The sequence below is a fragment of the Carassius gibelio genome, chromosome A9 (assembly GCF_023724105.1).
Source record: "Carassius gibelio isolate Cgi1373 ecotype wild population from Czech Republic chromosome A9, carGib1.2-hapl.c, whole genome shotgun sequence".
NCBI classification, from domain to species: Eukaryota; Metazoa; Chordata; class Actinopteri; order Cypriniformes; family Cyprinidae; genus Carassius; species Carassius gibelio.
In genome coordinates this window covers 16,383,933-16,402,591 of record NC_068379.1, presented here as the reverse complement: position 1 = coordinate 16,402,591, position 18,659 = coordinate 16,383,933, and the positions used below count along the sequence as shown (strand labels likewise).

At 35.6% G+C, this 18,659-nt stretch overlaps 2 protein-coding genes across 2 annotated transcripts; both read left to right on the top strand.

The window, feature by feature from the left end:
* Positions 1-1,772: 1,772 nt before the first annotated feature.
* Positions 1,773-7,974, top strand: LOC128019794 (atypical chemokine receptor 3). The gene is made up of 2 exons (XM_052606017.1): positions 1,773-2,055; positions 5,504-7,974. The coding sequence occupies exon 2, from the start codon at positions 5,531-5,533 to the stop codon at positions 6,644-6,646; it is 1,116 nt and encodes a 371-aa protein (XP_052461977.1). The 5' UTR covers positions 1,773-2,055; positions 5,504-5,530; the 3' UTR covers positions 6,647-7,974.
* Positions 7,975-15,684: 7,710 nt separating this feature from the next.
* On the top strand, positions 15,685-18,525 carry rpe (ribulose-5-phosphate-3-epimerase). The gene is made up of 6 exons (XM_052606016.1): positions 15,685-15,852; positions 16,587-16,666; positions 16,921-17,060; positions 17,383-17,517; positions 17,579-17,665; positions 17,789-18,525. Exons 1-6 carry the CDS (start codon positions 15,731-15,733, stop codon positions 17,909-17,911), a joined length of 687 nt encoding a protein of 228 aa, XP_052461976.1. The 5' UTR covers positions 15,685-15,730; the 3' UTR covers positions 17,912-18,525.
* Positions 18,526-18,659: the final 134 nt, after the last annotated feature.

Sequence of the window (18,659 nt, the reverse complement as noted above, 5' to 3'; positions counted from 1 at the left end):
AGACAACAACACACAGAAAAAAAGAAAAAGAAAAAAAAAGAAAGAAAAAAGAGATTTACAAATTGACAAATAAATAAGTGTATAAACAATTGTGCTATAAATGATAATGGAATAGGATTGAGTGATGAGATGCGGGAATGTTCTAGGATGGAGGGTTAACAAATAAATATAAGGATATTGCACGTTTATAAGCATAAGTAGGGAACATTTAACTGTTCATGAGGTAGATTGCCTCGGGGAAGAAACTGTTCTTGTGCCTTGCTGTTCTGGTGTTTGCGGCTCTGAGGCGCCGGCCAGATGGCAAAAGTTCAAAGATGGGGTGACTTGGATGTGAGGGATCCAGAGTGATTTTCTGAGCCCTTTTCCTCACTCTGGATGTATACAGTTCTTGAAGGGTGGGCAGGGGAGCACCAATAATCCTTTCAGCAATCCGAACAGTTCTCTGTAGTCTTCTGATGTCTGATTTATGACAGAGAGTCAAGAGGCCATTTTATATCCTGTTACACCCACAATTTATTTTTATTATTTTTTTAAGCTGTAAATGAAATAAAGATTATTGGTGTACCTTTATGTCTTACTAAACTATTTAATGTTTAATTCAATGGTACTTGGCATTTCTTTATAGTTATTTGTGTAATTTACTAACAATATAAATTTAAAAGGTCATCAATTTCAGAAAACAAACACTTACATAAACCATTTACAAGTAGAGGTTCATGTGAAGAAATTATGTAACCCGTTGCATATCAGTTATCTGCTTGCCAGAATGAGATTTTCAGAAAGATGACATGGTCTCCCGTTTCTGGCCTTGACCCTAAAGCAGAAGGGGACATGACCCAAATAACACCTTTGGACAAGTTTGTCCAGAGCAATTCAGCCTTCAGCTGTCACCATAAGTCTTCTTTGTTTATTGAGACATCTGTTGGATTAATATTAACACCAGATCCTTTAGTGCAGTCACAATGTTGCACTATGGGCAAAATGATGTAGTATTTTTGAACATTAATTAGATTCAACAAATAAAACCTCTACTGCAGGAAGTTATTTAAAGGTCCTGTTTTCTCAAGCACTGAGTGACTCATTTTACAACATTTGTTGCTTAGCAATGGAGGGTAATGTTTGGGTGTTTGAAAAACAGACTTTTTCCTCCTTTCCAGCAGCTTTAGACCTCTGCTCTCTTAATTCACCTCTATTTCAAAGCCTTCGCCAAAAGGTCTCTGCATCTCCTGTGTATGTACTGTAGAAGAAAACGCACATAAAGAAGTTGGCACAAGTGTTAAGGAGAACCAAGATGCTTATCAGTGACTTTTTGAAATCTGCTCTGATACTTTTGATAGCTGGGGACAATGGACATCCGTGCATGCTGAGGCTGCCCTTTTATGCAGGTTATCATGCTGGAAACAATCGCTCCTTCATCAATTCATGTCCTTCATGAGGTCAGTACTTTTCTGTGTCACAGGATAAAGAAAACCATTACATGTCCCATGTCCTCCCCATACAAATAAAAATAGACTTATGATGTTTTATTTCCATTAAGCGAGACTGAGATTTTTTGGTAAAAACACCATGCTAGGCATTGCTCTGTGGTTTTGTAGATTTTTCCTGCTGCTGCTGCCAGTTTTGAAAGATTATTTTTCAGTACTCAGGTTGTTGTTTTGGGTGGTTATGTTTCATAATGTCTAAGAGAGTTGCTCAACAAAGTTATATTATGGATAACTGTGTGTTTAGGGTGTATATATATATATATATAAAAAAAACGTTCTTAAACCAGAGTAGTGTATTTTAATATTTTTTTTTTAGACTGGTGGCTCAATAGTATAATTCCCCTCGTGGCAGTGGCTCTGGTCAGCAGAGATGTATCTGCGTGTGTTCAGACTGAGGTGCATGCGAAGCCGCTATATTCAGGCGCAGATGGGCGTCGCCACTTTCATTCTCTCTGTTTAAACAACCTGAAGCACAAGAGCCAGCGGAGTCACTTCATCTCATCGGCGGACAAGAACGAAACCGTGGATTAATATTGCACACTGACCAAGCTTTAAAGTCAAAGTGACAAAGGTAGGACATATCTTTTTGTCCTAATGAACGAGCAAAAGACTTGAGACGAGTTTCAGTTGGCTATAGTATTAGTCACACCACTGCCTGTTTGAGACACCTGCACTGACCAGACGATTAGTTAACAGCCTTTTCTTTTCCCCCCCTTTTTTAAGCATATCTTCTTCGTGAACCTCTTTTGTTAGTGTCAATGGTTTCGTAAAAAAATCATAAACATTTCAAATAGCTTATGTTTTATATATATATAGCTAATAATTTTTAACGGCGGGTTTTTGTTGTTGTTTGTCGCAAAATAAACGTGTCAGAAGTAGCTTAAAATATTTTTCATAAGCCAATCTATGGCCTTGTTGAGTAATTGTGCAGTTAATAGTTAAAAAAAAAAAAAAACAACAACAATCAAATATATATGAAGAGTTCAGATGCAAAAGCCTCTAAATGCCATCTGAAATTTTCATCTAAAATTGGGATTTTTATCAGCCTCCTATATTTATGTTCAGTTATTTCACTTTAATAGCCTGGAAAAGTACCTGCACATTGCCATTAAGGTAAAATGACTCAAGCTTAGCATAGGAGCTTGATAAAAATCCTAATTTTAGATGAAAATTTCAGATGGCACTTAGAGGCTTTTGCATCTGAACTCTTCATATATATATATATATATATATATATATATATATATATATATATATATATATATATATATATATATAGTTTGTCATATAAAAAAATTTATTTCCTTATGCACTATGTAAATGTTTGGGACCAAAGGACCAAAAATGTAAACCCTACTTGAGGAAAGATTAAAGGTTAAATAAACAAACAGCAATAACAACATTTATACTCACCAATGTTTATTATGTCTTATCTTATCTTATGTAGAGTAGACTAAATGAAAACATACTGTAAAGTTAGCCTAATAGTTTAATATTTGGGAATAGTTAACATAAACAAAACCAAGTACTCTTTATACTGTATCATGGACCTTCACATCAATACTACAGAAAGTTATAAAGTTTCTGTAGATTTGACTTTTGAGAAAAGGCTCACATATGTTAAGCATTTTCATCATAGTTCATTATGTCCATGGTTAGGTTTTACACATACTTTCTGCTTCCTATTTGCTGCCAGTAATCCCAGTCTGTCATATTATCTCATGCTTTGAGTTTTACTCAATGCATCATTCTGTTAAACTGTTTACATTTGTCGAAATCCATAACCTCGAAATAAATAGACATTTGAAACACAAGATTGTCTTTTATTATTTTAAGGTGAAGGAAGATGGAATGAAGTTAATTTGAACTGAAATAAAGAAACATTTGCTGCATTTATGGCCCGGAGAACTTGCACAGCTAATGAACTGAAACTACAGAGTACTAAAAAATATTTTTAACCACAAATTAATTGGTCCATTATGCCTATCACCTTTTCAAGGATAATTTCAAAGGTGTCACAGGTTCAAGGCCCTCAAGCTGTCTGTTGTTATAAAGCATTTGATCTTTGACACTCCAGTGTCTCCATTGTGTACTGCTGTAAAGCCAGGAACCATTCAGATGTTTCTGCGAGTGTAAATGGTCAGTTGCAGTGCTCTATTATAGATATTGACAATGACACAATTATAGAGAAGGCAAAGAGTGTATTCATGTGTTTCTCCACATGTTTCAGTCCCTAAAAGATTAATCAGTTACTTTTTGTGCTAAACTACAATACACTTTGTTCCTAAACTATTTCCTCCTGTAGGGTAAAAGCATATAAACCATTCTTAAACAAACAAACAAACCTAAAATCTTTTATCGAGCAACACTATTGCGTACTTACTAAATGGAAAATAATTAGATTTCACTTTGTATGAACTTCAAACAGAATACAGGTGGAGCAACAGAACATTCCTGTTATAATATTTCAGTGCATAAACAATAACACACTCTTTATAAGTCCTACACAACATAACATGAGACAGACTTATTTGAAAATGTTATAGATTTACTTTAATTCAGAACAGCATTATTCATTATTCTGTTCTCTGATATCTGTTGTGGCAGCTCTGCTGGAGATTGAAAGGTTCCATAAAAAAAGGATTTAGTGACCAGAGAAAAATCAAGGGTCAATGGTCTGTGACCTCACCAGCCACAGAGCAACACGTCTTTTAGGAAGGGCCACTCAGATGTTTAAGATGGCGTGACAAAATCCATAAACTGAAATTACTTTGCTCATAGAAATCACTGTGAAGACACTTTGATTTTTGAAAAGCAGAACCAGCTTAGAGGGTACTTTAACATGACTGGCTTGAAGCCAGACAGCTTTGGGCTTTTGAAGCAGTGTCAACTTTCTAACCGAGCTGAACCATGAAATTATAATAGCATGCTGTGACAATTTCACCGAAAATGCAATGCTTTAGTGCCATAGACAGGTTTGTCTTCCATGATTGAGTGGTCTTATGTCTATTAAATAATAATAAAAAGGTTCAAACTCCACTTATGAGTATGACCCTGTGAGACCCATGCATCTGAGAGTTCATAGCAATACTTTACATAATTGCTTGTTTTTTGACAATTGCTTTAAAATCCTATTATGGTACTTACAGTCATTTCTAAGGTCATTCCAGTAAATGAAACCTCTTTAACACAAAAGCAGGTCATATATCATGTCACAATCAAAAGAGGGAAATAAGAAAGCAACGGTTTGGGGGAGGGGGTGGAGTGCTAAATTGCTTGAGGAAGTTTATTTATGCAAAATGTACACTACCGTTCAAAAGTTTGGGTCTTTAAGATTTGATTTTCATCAAGGATGCATTTTTATTACAATGTTATTACAATTAAAAATTATCTGTGAATATATTTCGCCCATTTGTTGATAAAGACAAATTTCATCTTATTATCATTGCTGAAAACCGTTTTGCTGCTTAACACTTTTGTTTGGTTTAATATATTGTTTAGAAATCCATATATTTCAATTCTTTTGAAATATGAATCATTTGTAATATTATAAATGTCTTAACTGTCACTTTTGATCAATAATGAAGTCATAATGAAGTAAATAAAGTAATAATTCTCTTTAAAAAGTAACTGACCACAAACTTTTGAATGGCAGTGTTAACAAATACATGAAACAGCCAAAAGTAATTAATAAACACATTTTATAATAATATAACATACATACTGTGATACATAATAATTTAGTAAATTGTCATTAATGAATGAAAAATGTAATTTAAATATCTAGAAAAAATATTCCCAAAATCAATATATGACATTGAAATATATTTTTATTATATTTCATTATGTTACATTTAGCATATATATATATATATATATATATATATATATATATATATATATATATATATATATATATCCAGGTAATATTTTACCCTAAAATCAATTTAATTAATTGATATTTAATAACCCGATGACATAGACCTTATGTTTAATTTAAGTTGCTTCTCCTTCCACAGTTGCAGTCTTCGCCGCCAAATGATAAGATGAGTCTGAGTGCCAATGAACTGACTGAATTCTTCACCATGTGGGAAGAATTAAACTTCACAGACGCCAACATTTCAAGGGTGGAAATGCAAATGTGCCCCACATCCTTCAACCGTTCTGCTCTCCTCCATGCTATATGCACCCTCTATGCCTTCATTTTTGTTGTGGGCCTGCCCGCCAACGCACTAGTAGTGTGGGTCAGCTGGCGCTCGGAGCGTCATAAGCATGGCACACACTTGTATATTTTAAATCTAGCAGTGGCGGACCTGTGTGTGGTCTCTACTCTCCCGGTGTGGGTGAGCTCGCTGGCACAGGAAGGTCACTGGCCGTTTGGCCAAGCGGCTTGTAAGCTCACACATCTAGTCTTGAATGTCAACCTTTTCGCCAGCATCTTCTTCCTGGCCTGCATGAGTGTGGACCGCTATCTCTCGGTGGTCCGCACGGGAGAGATTTCTCACAGAAGAGGACGACAAATACGATGTTTAGTGTGTGTGGTAACGTGGCTGCTTGCTTTATTTGCCTCAATACCTGACACATACTTCCTGCAGTCCGTCAAATCGGTACACGGTAATATGATTTTGTGTCATCCTGTATATCCACAGGACAACCCTTTGCAGTGGATGGTGGGCATTCAGCTGAGCTTTGTGGTTCTTGGTTTTGTCATACCCTTCCCTTTTATAGCAGTGTCCTATGCGCTGCTGGCAAACACTCTGGCTTCCTCTTCCTCTCATTCCCCTTCAAATGGCGACCAGGACCACAGCGTGAGCAGGAAAGTCATCCTCATGTACATAGTGGTGTTCATAGCTTGCTGGGCACCATATCATGCTGTGCTGTTTGTCGACGCGCTAGCAGTGTTAGGCGTTCTGCTGCTGGGCTGCAGTTTAGAGAATGGCCTTTTTGTGGCGCTGCACCTTACGCAATGTCTGTCACTGCTGCACTGCTGTGTGAACCCTGTGGTCTACAGCTTCGCTCACCGTCACTACCGCTATGACCTCATGAAAGCCTTCATCTTCAAATACTCCAAACGTGCAGGGCTGGAGCGGCTCATTGAGGGCTCTCAGGGCACCGAGACAGAGTATGCAGTGGCCGAAAACCCCTCTACGACTGTGAGCTAGGACCCTCAAGACCGTCACCCCTCAAGCAAAGCTATGATCTGTTTCAAAACATGAACTCCTCTGACTTGTTGTCCTGAAATTACGATAAACTAAACTTAATGTTTTTCGTCAAAATAGCAGTAAATTCTCAGCAGTGACTCCAAAGATTCTGACTAATTCATTTGAAATGTGCCAAAGACTGATGGGAGTTTGTCAAATCAGAACCCCTTTGAGATGTTTTCCTGAAATCCAGGTAAAATTGACCACGTGACTCCAAAGATAGATACTAATCAATTCATTCGAAATGTTCCAAAGAATGATAATATATTTTAACACCAGAACCATGAACACAGATACTATGAATTGATTCCAAAGTAACTGGCAGCCTAAATTTGACAATTTTGAACCACTTTAGAGAAACATGATTTTAGGTATATTATTCCAAAAAGGGAATTTCCCATAATTGTGTCCAATAGTGATTTATAATGCACTACATGTGGGGAAAAGAAATAAATAAATATATAAAAAATACAATAAAACAAAGAAATTGAGGCTGTAAATAAAACAAAGATAACTGGAGTTAGTTTTACAAGAAAAATAACATTTTAGACTTCCTACTTCTAAATTTCATGTTTAATTCATGTTTCTTCTTAATTATTTGTGAAATTTACTAGCAATTTCTGAGTGAAAATGATTTCTACAAACTTTTTTTTACTGTGTTAGGTCAACAAACCATTAAAATTGTGATAAAGTTTATAAGAAAATATATAACAGCGCTCCTTTTAAGTAAGATATCAGTATAGTGATTAAGTTCTTATCTTAAATGTTCATATTCAGCTTACGGTAATTGCTGCTGATTTAATTGCTAAAAGCACTTTCTTTGATAAAGGGGGCTTTTGTGTCTGGCAGGAAAATTGGCATTACTTTTGTTTTTTGAACAGTCAGTGTTCACTTGTTCGGTCCAATAGGACATTCCAACATGTTTTGAAGGAAGGAGCAGGTCAGAAAGAATTCATTTTCAACTGATTTAATGTGCAACTGTGTTTGCACTCCATGTGTGTGTATGATGTTTTATGACTGGTTGTCACCTTGTAACAGAGCCTTGTGTGTGTACTTGGAAGGGCATTTATTTTTGTCTATCATAGATGTGTATATTTCAGTTATCTGAAAAGTAAGTTAAGTATGTTGTTATATTTATCTTGCATCATATTGTTTTGTTATTGTTATTAGTTCTGTTGGAGCACTGAATACTTAAATGTGCTCTGAAACAAAAAATTTAATTCATAGAGCTTATTAAATATAAATATATCTTTGCCTCAGTGTAACTTATTAAACAATTATACATCAAATTTGTCTTCTTTAAATGCTTCCCCCTCCCTCACACACTTGAATATATAGCTTCTCTATGATATCTGATGGAATATGAGCATAGGATTAACCCATGCATGAGCTGGAATTAATATGTATTCAATCTAGTCATGCCTTTTGATCTTTTATTATTTAAATCAACACTGTATAACTGGTCCGCCATTCTATTCAACCCTAAATGTGTCATAAAAACTTAAAGGTAATTAATAAAACGTACAAGACAGTACTACAACATATGGTTTCAAACAACAGTGATGGAAGTTTTTGGTTTAACTAAAAAAATAAATAAATAAAAAATCTCAAGATGTCATAACTATATTAATTTAGAGTCAACCACATTCTGTATTCAATGTAGCTAAAATGTTAAGAATATGTAAAACATTTGGTAAATTTAAAGGGATGTAACTGGAAATACATAAATGACTATGTAAATAAACATTATCTCTCTTACCTCTTCTTTTAGTTTCTCAAGCTGACCTATAAACTATACAGGACAGGAAATTCATACAACAGTTAAATCAACTCAATACAACAACACGATTAAAAGTGAAACTTTATAAAACGCTTACCCTTTTAGATTTCCATTTGGGTATTTTTAATGGAATTAAACTCTTTAAACATTTACCAGCTTTTAGATAACCCCAAACCAAGCAGTAAATGTTTAGCATATTCAGTAGAACCCTTTTTACATTGACTATGTATTTATTTATTTCCATCTTAGTCAGCTAGTTCTGAGCAGCATTTCCACATCAAACAGATGCAGGGGCAGTACTAAAACAAATTAGAGTCTGATTTATGCTTACCTGAACTCCTTGTGCAACCAAAGTCAAGTCTATAATAGCCTACTTCCAACACTTTCCTGTATTTAGACACCTGCAAGGCCTGAGCAAAACCCCTTAGGTTTGCACTAGTGGCTGGCTTTTAAAGACATCTTCTGTACACATGGTTGTTCAAAAGCTGCCTTGTTATACAGCATAATCTAATGGCTGTTTTTATAAACCCAAGGTTTCTTATATTTCTTTTTTGGCTGCTTAAAGTAAAAAAAAAATAATAATAATTTTACAATATCATTGTTCCAAAATGTCTAATTATTTAATATTTCATAAAGAGCCACAGTCAAGTTTGCATGACACAAAGCCTAACTAATTAATTCAGTATGTTACACAAATTTTGGGCATAATCGAAGATTATTGTTGTATTGAAGAGTTTTCCCATAATTAGCGGTTTGGTTAATCAACTCAGTTTGTCTCTTTTAGTTTCAGTCTCTAATCTGTTAATTCGGTTCTCACCCCAGACATGGTGTGACACATTTTCATCCCTAAACATCCCGTCTTAATGTCTTTCTCGGCAGCTATTCATTTATTTTGCCATGTTCAAAGTGTTCATGTCTGGAAAATGACACCACGGCACAACAATACTGTCTGTCTGGCACTTAGACAACACAGTCAAAACTTCAAAAACATCAAATGTCATATAAAAATGATGCTTTGTAAAAATGTATTCTTTCAGACACAACATTGTCATGTGAGTGTAGGCTGTGGCTGTGTTAAACTAACACAGAAAAAGAAAAAAGGCCACCAGCTTGAAACGGGTCATGACTCACAGCAGTTTTGTTTCTGTTTTATAGGGCTTCTGTTTACAGGCTATCCAAGATAGAAAAGTATATAGACTTTATACGATGAAGTCTAATTACATGATATGATATGATATGATATGATATGATATGATATGATATGAAATATGATATGATATATGGTATATGATATATGATATATGATATGATATGATGAAAGTATCTAAAATGGAAGTCACTCAGTATTAACCTTTTGTTTATTGAACTGTTTATTACACAACATCAATATTACTAGTCTAATTTTATAATTTCTCATGTAGACTTCTGCTATTTTGTCTAAGACCTTCATTATATTTCTGCTTGGGCAGAAACAGTCTTTAGAAAACAAATATTGTTTTTCATTTTAGTCTCTTCTTGTGGTTTGGCTGGTGCTCCAAAAGGGATTTGAGATCAAGGCACAGATCCACTGGTTCATGCCGGCTGAATGAGCAGCTCAGGATGATTTGTAATGTGAACAGCCGGTATTTCTGTGTGTTGATTTTACAACAATGCTAAAAAGATTTGTCTTTGAGTCAACTGGTACTGTTTGTGAATTTTGTGTTGATAAATACTGCAGTTGCCAAGGATCTTTAATGAGAGTGATCTTGTAAAACACTAATATGCATGATAAAGAAGATAAATATTTATCCTGGAAAAGCAAACTTTAACAAAACATCATAAAACTCTAGAATAGATAAACACCCCAAGCACACACATTAAATTACACATTACATTTAACAGAAACAGAAACACAAACAATCGTGTATTCACATTCTTCATCTCTTGTGTAACAGTTTCAGATTTCTCTGTCGGGACCAAATTCGTGTGATCTGCATTTCATCTCAGCCCTGGATTCCTCATTTACAATATCTCTTCGTGAACACAATATGACTTAAATATCCTTACAGATAAAGAGACAAGCCTTTGATTCTTCAGCAGGAACTGTACCGAAAGGTTCTGCTTTCTGGCATTGTTGTTTGATGTCAGCTCTCATACTTATAAATTTCACACCATAAACCACTGATTACAACCATTCATTTGTAAACTTACAAATGTTTGTTCACAAATGGCAAATGTTTTTAATATGCTTTGCGTGCGTGGCAGATTTAGTTGTGTTTTCATCTCATTTAATACAGCTGATGACAGCCTGTTTTTACTATGTTCATCACAAACACGCAGACACATTCTTGTGGTAGTTGTAACTTGTAGTTATGTACTGCAGCAACTTGTTAGTAACTTGCATATTTAACATACCATGGTATCAAAATTCAAATTTGTGGTATGATTGTTATTTTGTGAAACAAAACTTTTTAATTACTACTTTTTTTTTTTACTCTAGAATTGAAAAGAGGCTTAAATCCCATAGCAAATCCATGAGGGAACCCATGGCTTCTGGGATTTTTTGGAGAGCAAACTTAAAAGCTCTGTACAGCTGAATGATATATTGTCTCACGGGAGTTGGGTGGTCTCGTGTAGCTCTTTGCAGAGATGCTGACCATATAGTTTGATGGTTCTTGGGCAAGATTGTTTTAGTGAGATGAATGAAAAACTTACTAAATAAAGGCTAAGCTTCTCAAATTTGAAAAATGTTTTTGAAGGAACAGGAACAGATACAGTAGTTGGTAAGGATGACTGGAAGGTCACATCTCATTTAATTTCTTCCATATTTTGTTGAAGGGGCGTTATGGCTGAATCCTTTTCCACCATCTCTCTATCACCTCTATCAGATGCAGATATCAATTAGCGAGTCCACACATGTACAGTTACATCATTCATATGACACAGATATGTGACAGTGAACCAGAGCTGAACTTCTATTCAAGGGAAAACAGTTAATTTTCAGAAGGACTGGCCACGTTCACTATACAACATACTGAAATTTTACAGAAGTTCTAGAGAATTTATACTAAAAGCATTACCCTGTCGATATGTTGACATCAAATACATTTACAGTATATTCTAGGGTTTGTCACTTAATATAAGGAGAGGGGTCACAAACTGTAGTTATGTAAGAGTAACAGATACAGTAAATCCCTTTTTAAAGGACAGATTATTTTTTACTCTAAAAGACTAACGATGTATCAAAGATCTAATGTTGTCACTTGGGTCCAGCCAAAGATAACATCACTGTGTCTTAATTTTCTTGTAGAAACATTCAACCCCCGTAAGGATTCTAGAGAGCAGAGACTGTCATGTGCCTGTTCATGTAGACAGACCCAGTGGATGATTTCTGACTATCGTTATACGAGTAATATATTATTGTTTTGTGAACAATTACATTCTGTCTACTCTCTCCACAGCATACTGAACTTCTGTTTCTTGTTAATAGGCTGATGACACAGTTAAAATCTCTTTAACATATTTTAAACCCTGGAAGAGGAGAGATCAGTTTCTCCATCATTGTGACCTTGAGCAAGATGCTTTTTTGGATAAGAAGCATTCATTCAAGTGATGAATGACTGAACCCACAGTCTATGAGAAGTCAGTGAGAGTCAAGTTTCTCTCTGGAGGTAGTGTGTGTGTGTGTGTGTGTGTGTGTGTGTGTGTGTGGATGGGCACAGAGTCTTGTTTTCACATCCCTGAAATGTCAGACATTCTCTTACAGATAAAGCATTAATTCCCACGCTAACCTCTGGTCTGCTTTGGTAAAGGAAGCAGAACAATCAGCTCATACAATATGCTGAATCAAATAGTGTATGTGTATGATTGTGTTTCACTGTAGCTTGATTAGTAAACCAGGGAAGCAGGTATTTCCCACCCACTATTCTATTCTATTCATCTGCATGTGTCCCAAAGCGGATCCCTGAATCAAACAAAGACCAGATGACTTCTCTGTGACTCAGCAAAGTAAAAAAGGTTGTTAGGAAACTACAGCATTTAAGAATCATCTTTGTATTCACATATTGTATATCACATTGACATTTGACTTCCTCCAAATGACACTTTTTGTCTGTGCTTTCTCTAGCAATGCCAATAACTGTGTGACCCAGCAAACTCTCAAGCAAACACTTCAAACAAACATACTTCAAAGACAATTGAGTCATATAAATAATGACAAATTCAAATTCACCCCAACCAAATGTTGTTTTCTAAAAGGATAGGCCTAATTATAAATACCCTCTACAAGCTACATGCGTAAATCCAGAAGTTAAGCTTGTATTTACATGACTAAATGTCATGATTTATCAAGTATTCCCCCCTGCGTATTTACTGATTATTACTTTTAAAGCTGCGGTAGGTAACTTTTGACGCTCTAGTGGTTAATATCCAGAACTGCTTGCGTCTTGCGGAAGAACATCGTAGCCGGAACTACTTCTCTCTGTTCATGTCTATGAAGAATCACAAAGGTACTGGGTTACTCCGCCGCGGTACCCCCGAAGCAATCTAAAATAGTCCGAATATAAACACTTATTATAGGTGCACCCTAGTGATTCAGCAAAAGCTTAAAACACGGTTTGGAAAATGGATTCATGGTATACTCGCTTATTATATAAATTTTTCTACATTTTGAACACAAACAAAGTTACGGACCGCAGCTCTGATTGGTTGTTTTTTTACCGGGAGCGGATGAATTTCTGCAAATGGCAATAGGAGCACTGGGAGGAGCCAGAGGAGTTTTTTGTTTTTTTTTCACAGATTATCTGTCTCATATTCTACTGTCAGGACATAATGACAGGTTTAACAAATATGTAAAAATATATTTTTACAAAAGTTACCTACTGCAGCTTTAAGTTACCTTAGGAAAATAATGAACTATGGAAAACCCCTTTAAATTGTTCCTGAACAATTTTACCAAAATGATCACACTTTAGTTTGGGGACCGAGTGTCAATATCAACTGACTATTAACTACTTTTGCCTCAGTAAACTCATAATTTGCTACTTAATAATAGTCAGTAAGGTATAGCTGTTAAGTTGGTCATGCAGAATAACGCATTAATATGTGATTTTTATATACAGCCATTATTGTAATGCATATAATAATTAGAAAAGATCTTTTTTTTTTTTTTTTTTTTTTTACACATTTGTCAATCTTAATGGCCTTTCACATTGGTTGGTACTTTATACTAAAACATTGACTGTTTCATTTGGCCTGTTTAGTACCCAGCTCCATTTACACTAATAAACAAACAGGTGACTGCAGACTCCCTGGAGGCATCATTCATCATCACAGAATAGCATGACACGTCAACTCACCGTGAGGAACATGATCCAAACCACAGCACCACAATACTAACCAATCAGAAAGTCTGCCTACAGCTACAAGCGTACGTCTGCAGATTTGACAACAAGAGAAGATTGTTCAGTAAATCTCGAAAAAGCTTTATCAGCTGGTGCTTGAAAAGAAAATGTAACTAATACTTTTTATTTCACCTTTCTACACAGTATCTGTTATGATACAGATTATGATGGGATTCAATAACAGCATAATCATTTAATTTTTAAGCATCTAACAAAAATCTGTATTAATAATGATTGTAAGAAACACAGAAGTAAATGTTACATTATATCTGACAACGAGCAGAAATACACTTGACCCTTGTCTCATCTTATAAAAATTCTAGTTTGTTGTGTTAATAATATCACATAAATATGAGAATGAAGTGAGACAGAAATGTGTGCAAACTGAATTGTTCTATATAGACTTTACCAGAAGAAAAATGAACACGATTTCTGTTTTTAGAGAATATACATTTTAGTATTTAGTCTGTTATTCTCTTCTATGATGATATTTTGTAGCCAAAACTGTAATGCAACTTTGTAAATCCATCCTCCAATCTGGGTTTGTTTTTTGTTTTTTTTTACCATCTGTTCCTTCTGTTGGCTCAGAAATCGGGCCCCTGCAGAACTAGTGCTGTCCTCTTATATGCAAAATATTTTGTTTATAAATCAGACGCAGCTGAGACAGTGTTTCTCACGTCAGAGCAATTAGGAATGAGATAGAAGAAGCCAAGACTATTCCCAGAGGCAATGTACACCATCATTCACTGCACATACATCAACCTTTCATAAAAGATTTTAGATGGAGCTCTAGTCAAAAACAAATAAATAATTGATGTGCTATGGAGAATTATTGTTGTTCAATGAGAAGGTTAAATTAGCAGATATTCATCTACCTAGGGCATAATTGCCCAAAACGTTTACTATGAAGGGTACTGTTTTGATAAAAATTTACATTAAAATTCACTTATAATCCCTCTACATTCCAATGCCATTATATATAAGTTTTAAAACAAAAGGATAGATTTTCTGAAATGGCATGGTAAATGAATGGTCACCATGGACCAAATTTAGGGATCTCTGGTCTATGGTTTTGGGTTACACTTTAGTAAGACAGTTGCTTATTCCTATTATTGTTCCATTTAAATTTTCACACAATTAGTGTATAGTCAAAAAACATAGTTTTCCATCAATTGGAACTTGTATAGATAAAAAAATAAAATAAAAAACAATCCCACAAACTGCATAACTGTGCTTATTCGGGGTGATAAATACATAAATAATGGGAATGGAGTGTTTGGTGGTATATTGCTTAATGTAAGATTTTCTGAAAACCCACCTTTGTGATTTTTGTTTTGTGCAGATTATTTTGCGTCACAGATTTATAGATACTCAAATTTTATAAGCTCAAAAGGGTTTATGCAGAGGTTTTCTTTTAAATATATACGGTCTGTTTGAGCTCACAAGTGTGAAATGCTCCATGAGCTGGTTTAATTAAAATGCCAGCATCTCTCTCTCTTAAACAGCGTCCTGAACTGAAGACAAAAAACAGTTCAGGAAGACAACAATTTTAAGGACAATTGAAGTTGTTTAACTCTGTGGAGATAGAAGGACGGTGGAGGGGGAATGAGAACAGGACATATCCGTCAAAGGCCGAGTTATCAGTCAGACCAAAGTCCTTGGTCAGACTCAAATAATAGGAAAGGAGGGGCTTTCAGGATGTCCTGTTGTAAACATTCAACCAGTCAATGATTTGGTATTTTAGGTTTAGATATGAGACCGTTTTCTTTTTTCAAATCGCGCCACCTCTTGGCGATAATGAGATGACGCAGGACTTTTGTTTTGAAAGGCGTGTGTGAACAGCGGAAGTGTGCAGCAGACTGAGGCAGGCAGAGGCAGTGCAGCATGGCATACACGGCGAAGATAGGACCGTCTATTTTGAGCAGCGATCTGTCGCAGCTCGGGGGGGAATGTGAGCGAATGATGGAGTGCGGTGCTGATTATCTGCACCTTGACGTTATGGATGGGTGAGGAATGAAGTTTGCAATTTTCATTTAAGTTTCTCACCCAGTGTTGACCTGCAGGCACTGATCGTGATCATGTGACCCAGAGAACCACACCATATTACTTTCTGAAGTCATTTTAATGAGCAAGAACGTTGTTATCCCACATTTTGGCACAGGAATGATACATCATGAATTCATCCTAGTTACAAACAAACTCACAATTTTAAGTTACAAGTCATACACAGATAAACATAGCAGTGAGACAATTATCTTATTCCCCCACACACAATAAATAAAAACAAAATAAATCTATTATGCTCACTGAGGCTGCATTCATTTGATAAAAAAAAAAAATACAGAACACCATAAGTGTGAAATAATGTGAAATATTATTACAACTTAAAATGTTTATAATTTTGATGTCAAAGCTGAATTTTCAGCAGCCATTCAGTGTCACATGATCCTTCAGAAGTCATTCAAATATGCTGATTAATGCCCACGAAACTTTTATTTATTATTATTGTCAATTTTGAAAACAGCTGTGGTGCTTTATTTCTGTGAGGATTTTATTATTATTTATTTAAATATATATCTATCTATATCTATCTATCTATCTATATCTATATCTATATATATATATATATATATATATATATATATATATATATATATATATATATATATTTGTTGTTTTTTTTCCAGAAATTAAGGTGTCTAACTCTGCCTTTTTCAATCTCTTTACATTTGTTTGAAAGGCATTTTGTTCCAAACATCACATTTGGACATCCTATGGTGGAATGTTTACGACGCTGTATCGGACCTGATCCTTTTTTCGGTGAGTTCCAGTTATTATTACAAAATTGCATCTATTTTGGTTTCTGTTTCATTTGAGCTGCACACAATCTGGTTCTCTTCGTTCAGACAGTTTTGTTAGTAATCCAGTCAACTAGACACCCTGGCTTCTTTCACATTTTCACCCACTTTCAGTATTCTTAAACATTGCCTCTAGGGTAAACCAGATAAGTAAAACATTGCAGTGTTTGCTCTGTGTAGGTCTGGAGGCTTTGTTTACCGTTTGCCTTATTACAGACATGCATATGATGGTGTCCAGGCCAGAGCAGTGGGTGAAGCCCATGGCAGCAGCAGGAGCCAATCAGTACACTTTCCATCTAGAAGCTACAACCAACCCTGGCAACCTCATCAAGGAAATCAGGGAGAGTGGCATGAAGGTCTGTTAAAAATGGAGGATATATATATATATATATATATAATATGCAGATTCTTTGCTGTTTTGACTGCTATGGCCTTATGGCGCCCTCTGCCGACTAATAATTTTTTTTCTTTATTTAAAGCCTGTTGTATTTGTACGAATTTGATTCGGGCAGAAGATAAGTAATTTAACTGGTTTAAAGGAGGTGTTAGTAAACTCTTATTTTGATGTATACATCTAACTTTAAAAAAAAAGTAAAGAAAAGTAAAGAAAGTCTTATATTCTGAACTAGTCTAAGCATTACTGATAGTATGAGTTTTAAGAACATTCTTATGATGCAGGTTGGTCTTGCCATTAAACCTGGAACAACTGTTGAGGAACTGGCACCGTGGGCTGGGCAGATCGATATGGCTCTTGTCATGACTGTAGAGCCTGGCTTTGGCGGTCAGAAGTTCATGGAAGATATGATGCCAAAGGTACGCAAGTGTAATGTCTATTAGTCTCTTTTAGACACTGAAGATGCTTGTGTCTCTGCAGGTGAGCTGGCTCAGGGGTCAGTTCCCTTCTCTGGACATTGAAGTGGACGGAGGAGTTGGCCCAGACAGCATCCACAGATGTGCTGAGGTACAGCGGACAGCTGTTTAGTGCACACATATTCATTTGTATAAATACAAATATTAAAAATAAAGATATTTATTTCTGAAGAAGTGCATTACTCATCTTTATTCATTACTCCAACATTCTTAGGCTGGAGCCAACATGATCGTGTCAGGCAGTGCTGTAGTGAGCAGTGACGACCCTCGTTCTGTAATCGCCCTCCTTAAAAACGTTGTTATTGAGGCAATCCAGAAACGTTCTTTGGACCGCTGAGTATTTTGAGTTTTTACCTCAAATCTATTTTGGGCCACCCCTGAAAGTCATTCCTGCAGATTCTGAACGAATCTAACTTTGTTATTGAATGCTCAGTGGTGCTTGTGAAAGGACATGACCCATTTCTGGACGTGCTGAGGGTGCGTTTGCACATAACAGACCACGAGAACTGCCTTCGCCAAGACTCTTGTTTGGATTCATCTGGAGTTTTCAAATTCATATGGCCTTTCGATAACTTCAAGCAGATGTAAGAGACAGATTCTGTCTACAGTGACGTCAGTCTCACCATTCCTCTCTTAATTAACCTCATTTGGTTTGATTTATCACAGGTATTGTTTGTCGTAGTACCAGTCACAGTGACAACAAATTATTACAACATTGAGAAAGTGGCTGTTGATAGATACTTCCAACATTTCAGTGTTATGTTTGTTGGATAAAGAATGATATTAGATTTGAACTGTATACGCCCTATATGTAGACTCTAATACTCATGCAGCTGCAGATCATGATCGTTTAAATGAATTCTGACTTTTCTGTTTTTCAACTGTTTTTTTCAACATTCCACCAGCCTGTCTTTCTTGAACACTGAAATTATAAAAGTATAAATCAAGAGACCTCAAGTGGTTTTCTTTCTTTCTTTTTTTTTCTCTGAGTGTAGCATTAACACGGCAAGTAGTTTCAGACAGTGAAGTCACCATGGAAGGCTACATCTATTAACAGTTTATTATCTAAACCAATACAGTGACAC

Bases quoted from the DNA above. Each gene is read 5' to 3' on its own strand.
- LOC128019794 (XM_052606017.1), top strand. From the start codon at position 5,531: ATGAGTCTGAGTGCCAATGAACTGACTGAATTCTTCACCATGTGGGAA.
- rpe (XM_052606016.1), top strand. From the start codon at position 15,731: ATGGCATACACGGCGAAGATAGGACCGTCTATTTTGAGCAGCGATCTG. The intron at 15,853-16,586 runs GTGAGGAATGAA...TTTGTTTGAAAG, and splicing joins CACCTTGACGTTATGGATGG to GCATTTTGTTCCAAACATCA. The intron at 17,061-17,382 runs GTCTGTTAAAAA...CTTATGATGCAG, and splicing joins TCAGGGAGAGTGGCATGAAG to GTTGGTCTTGCCATTAAACC.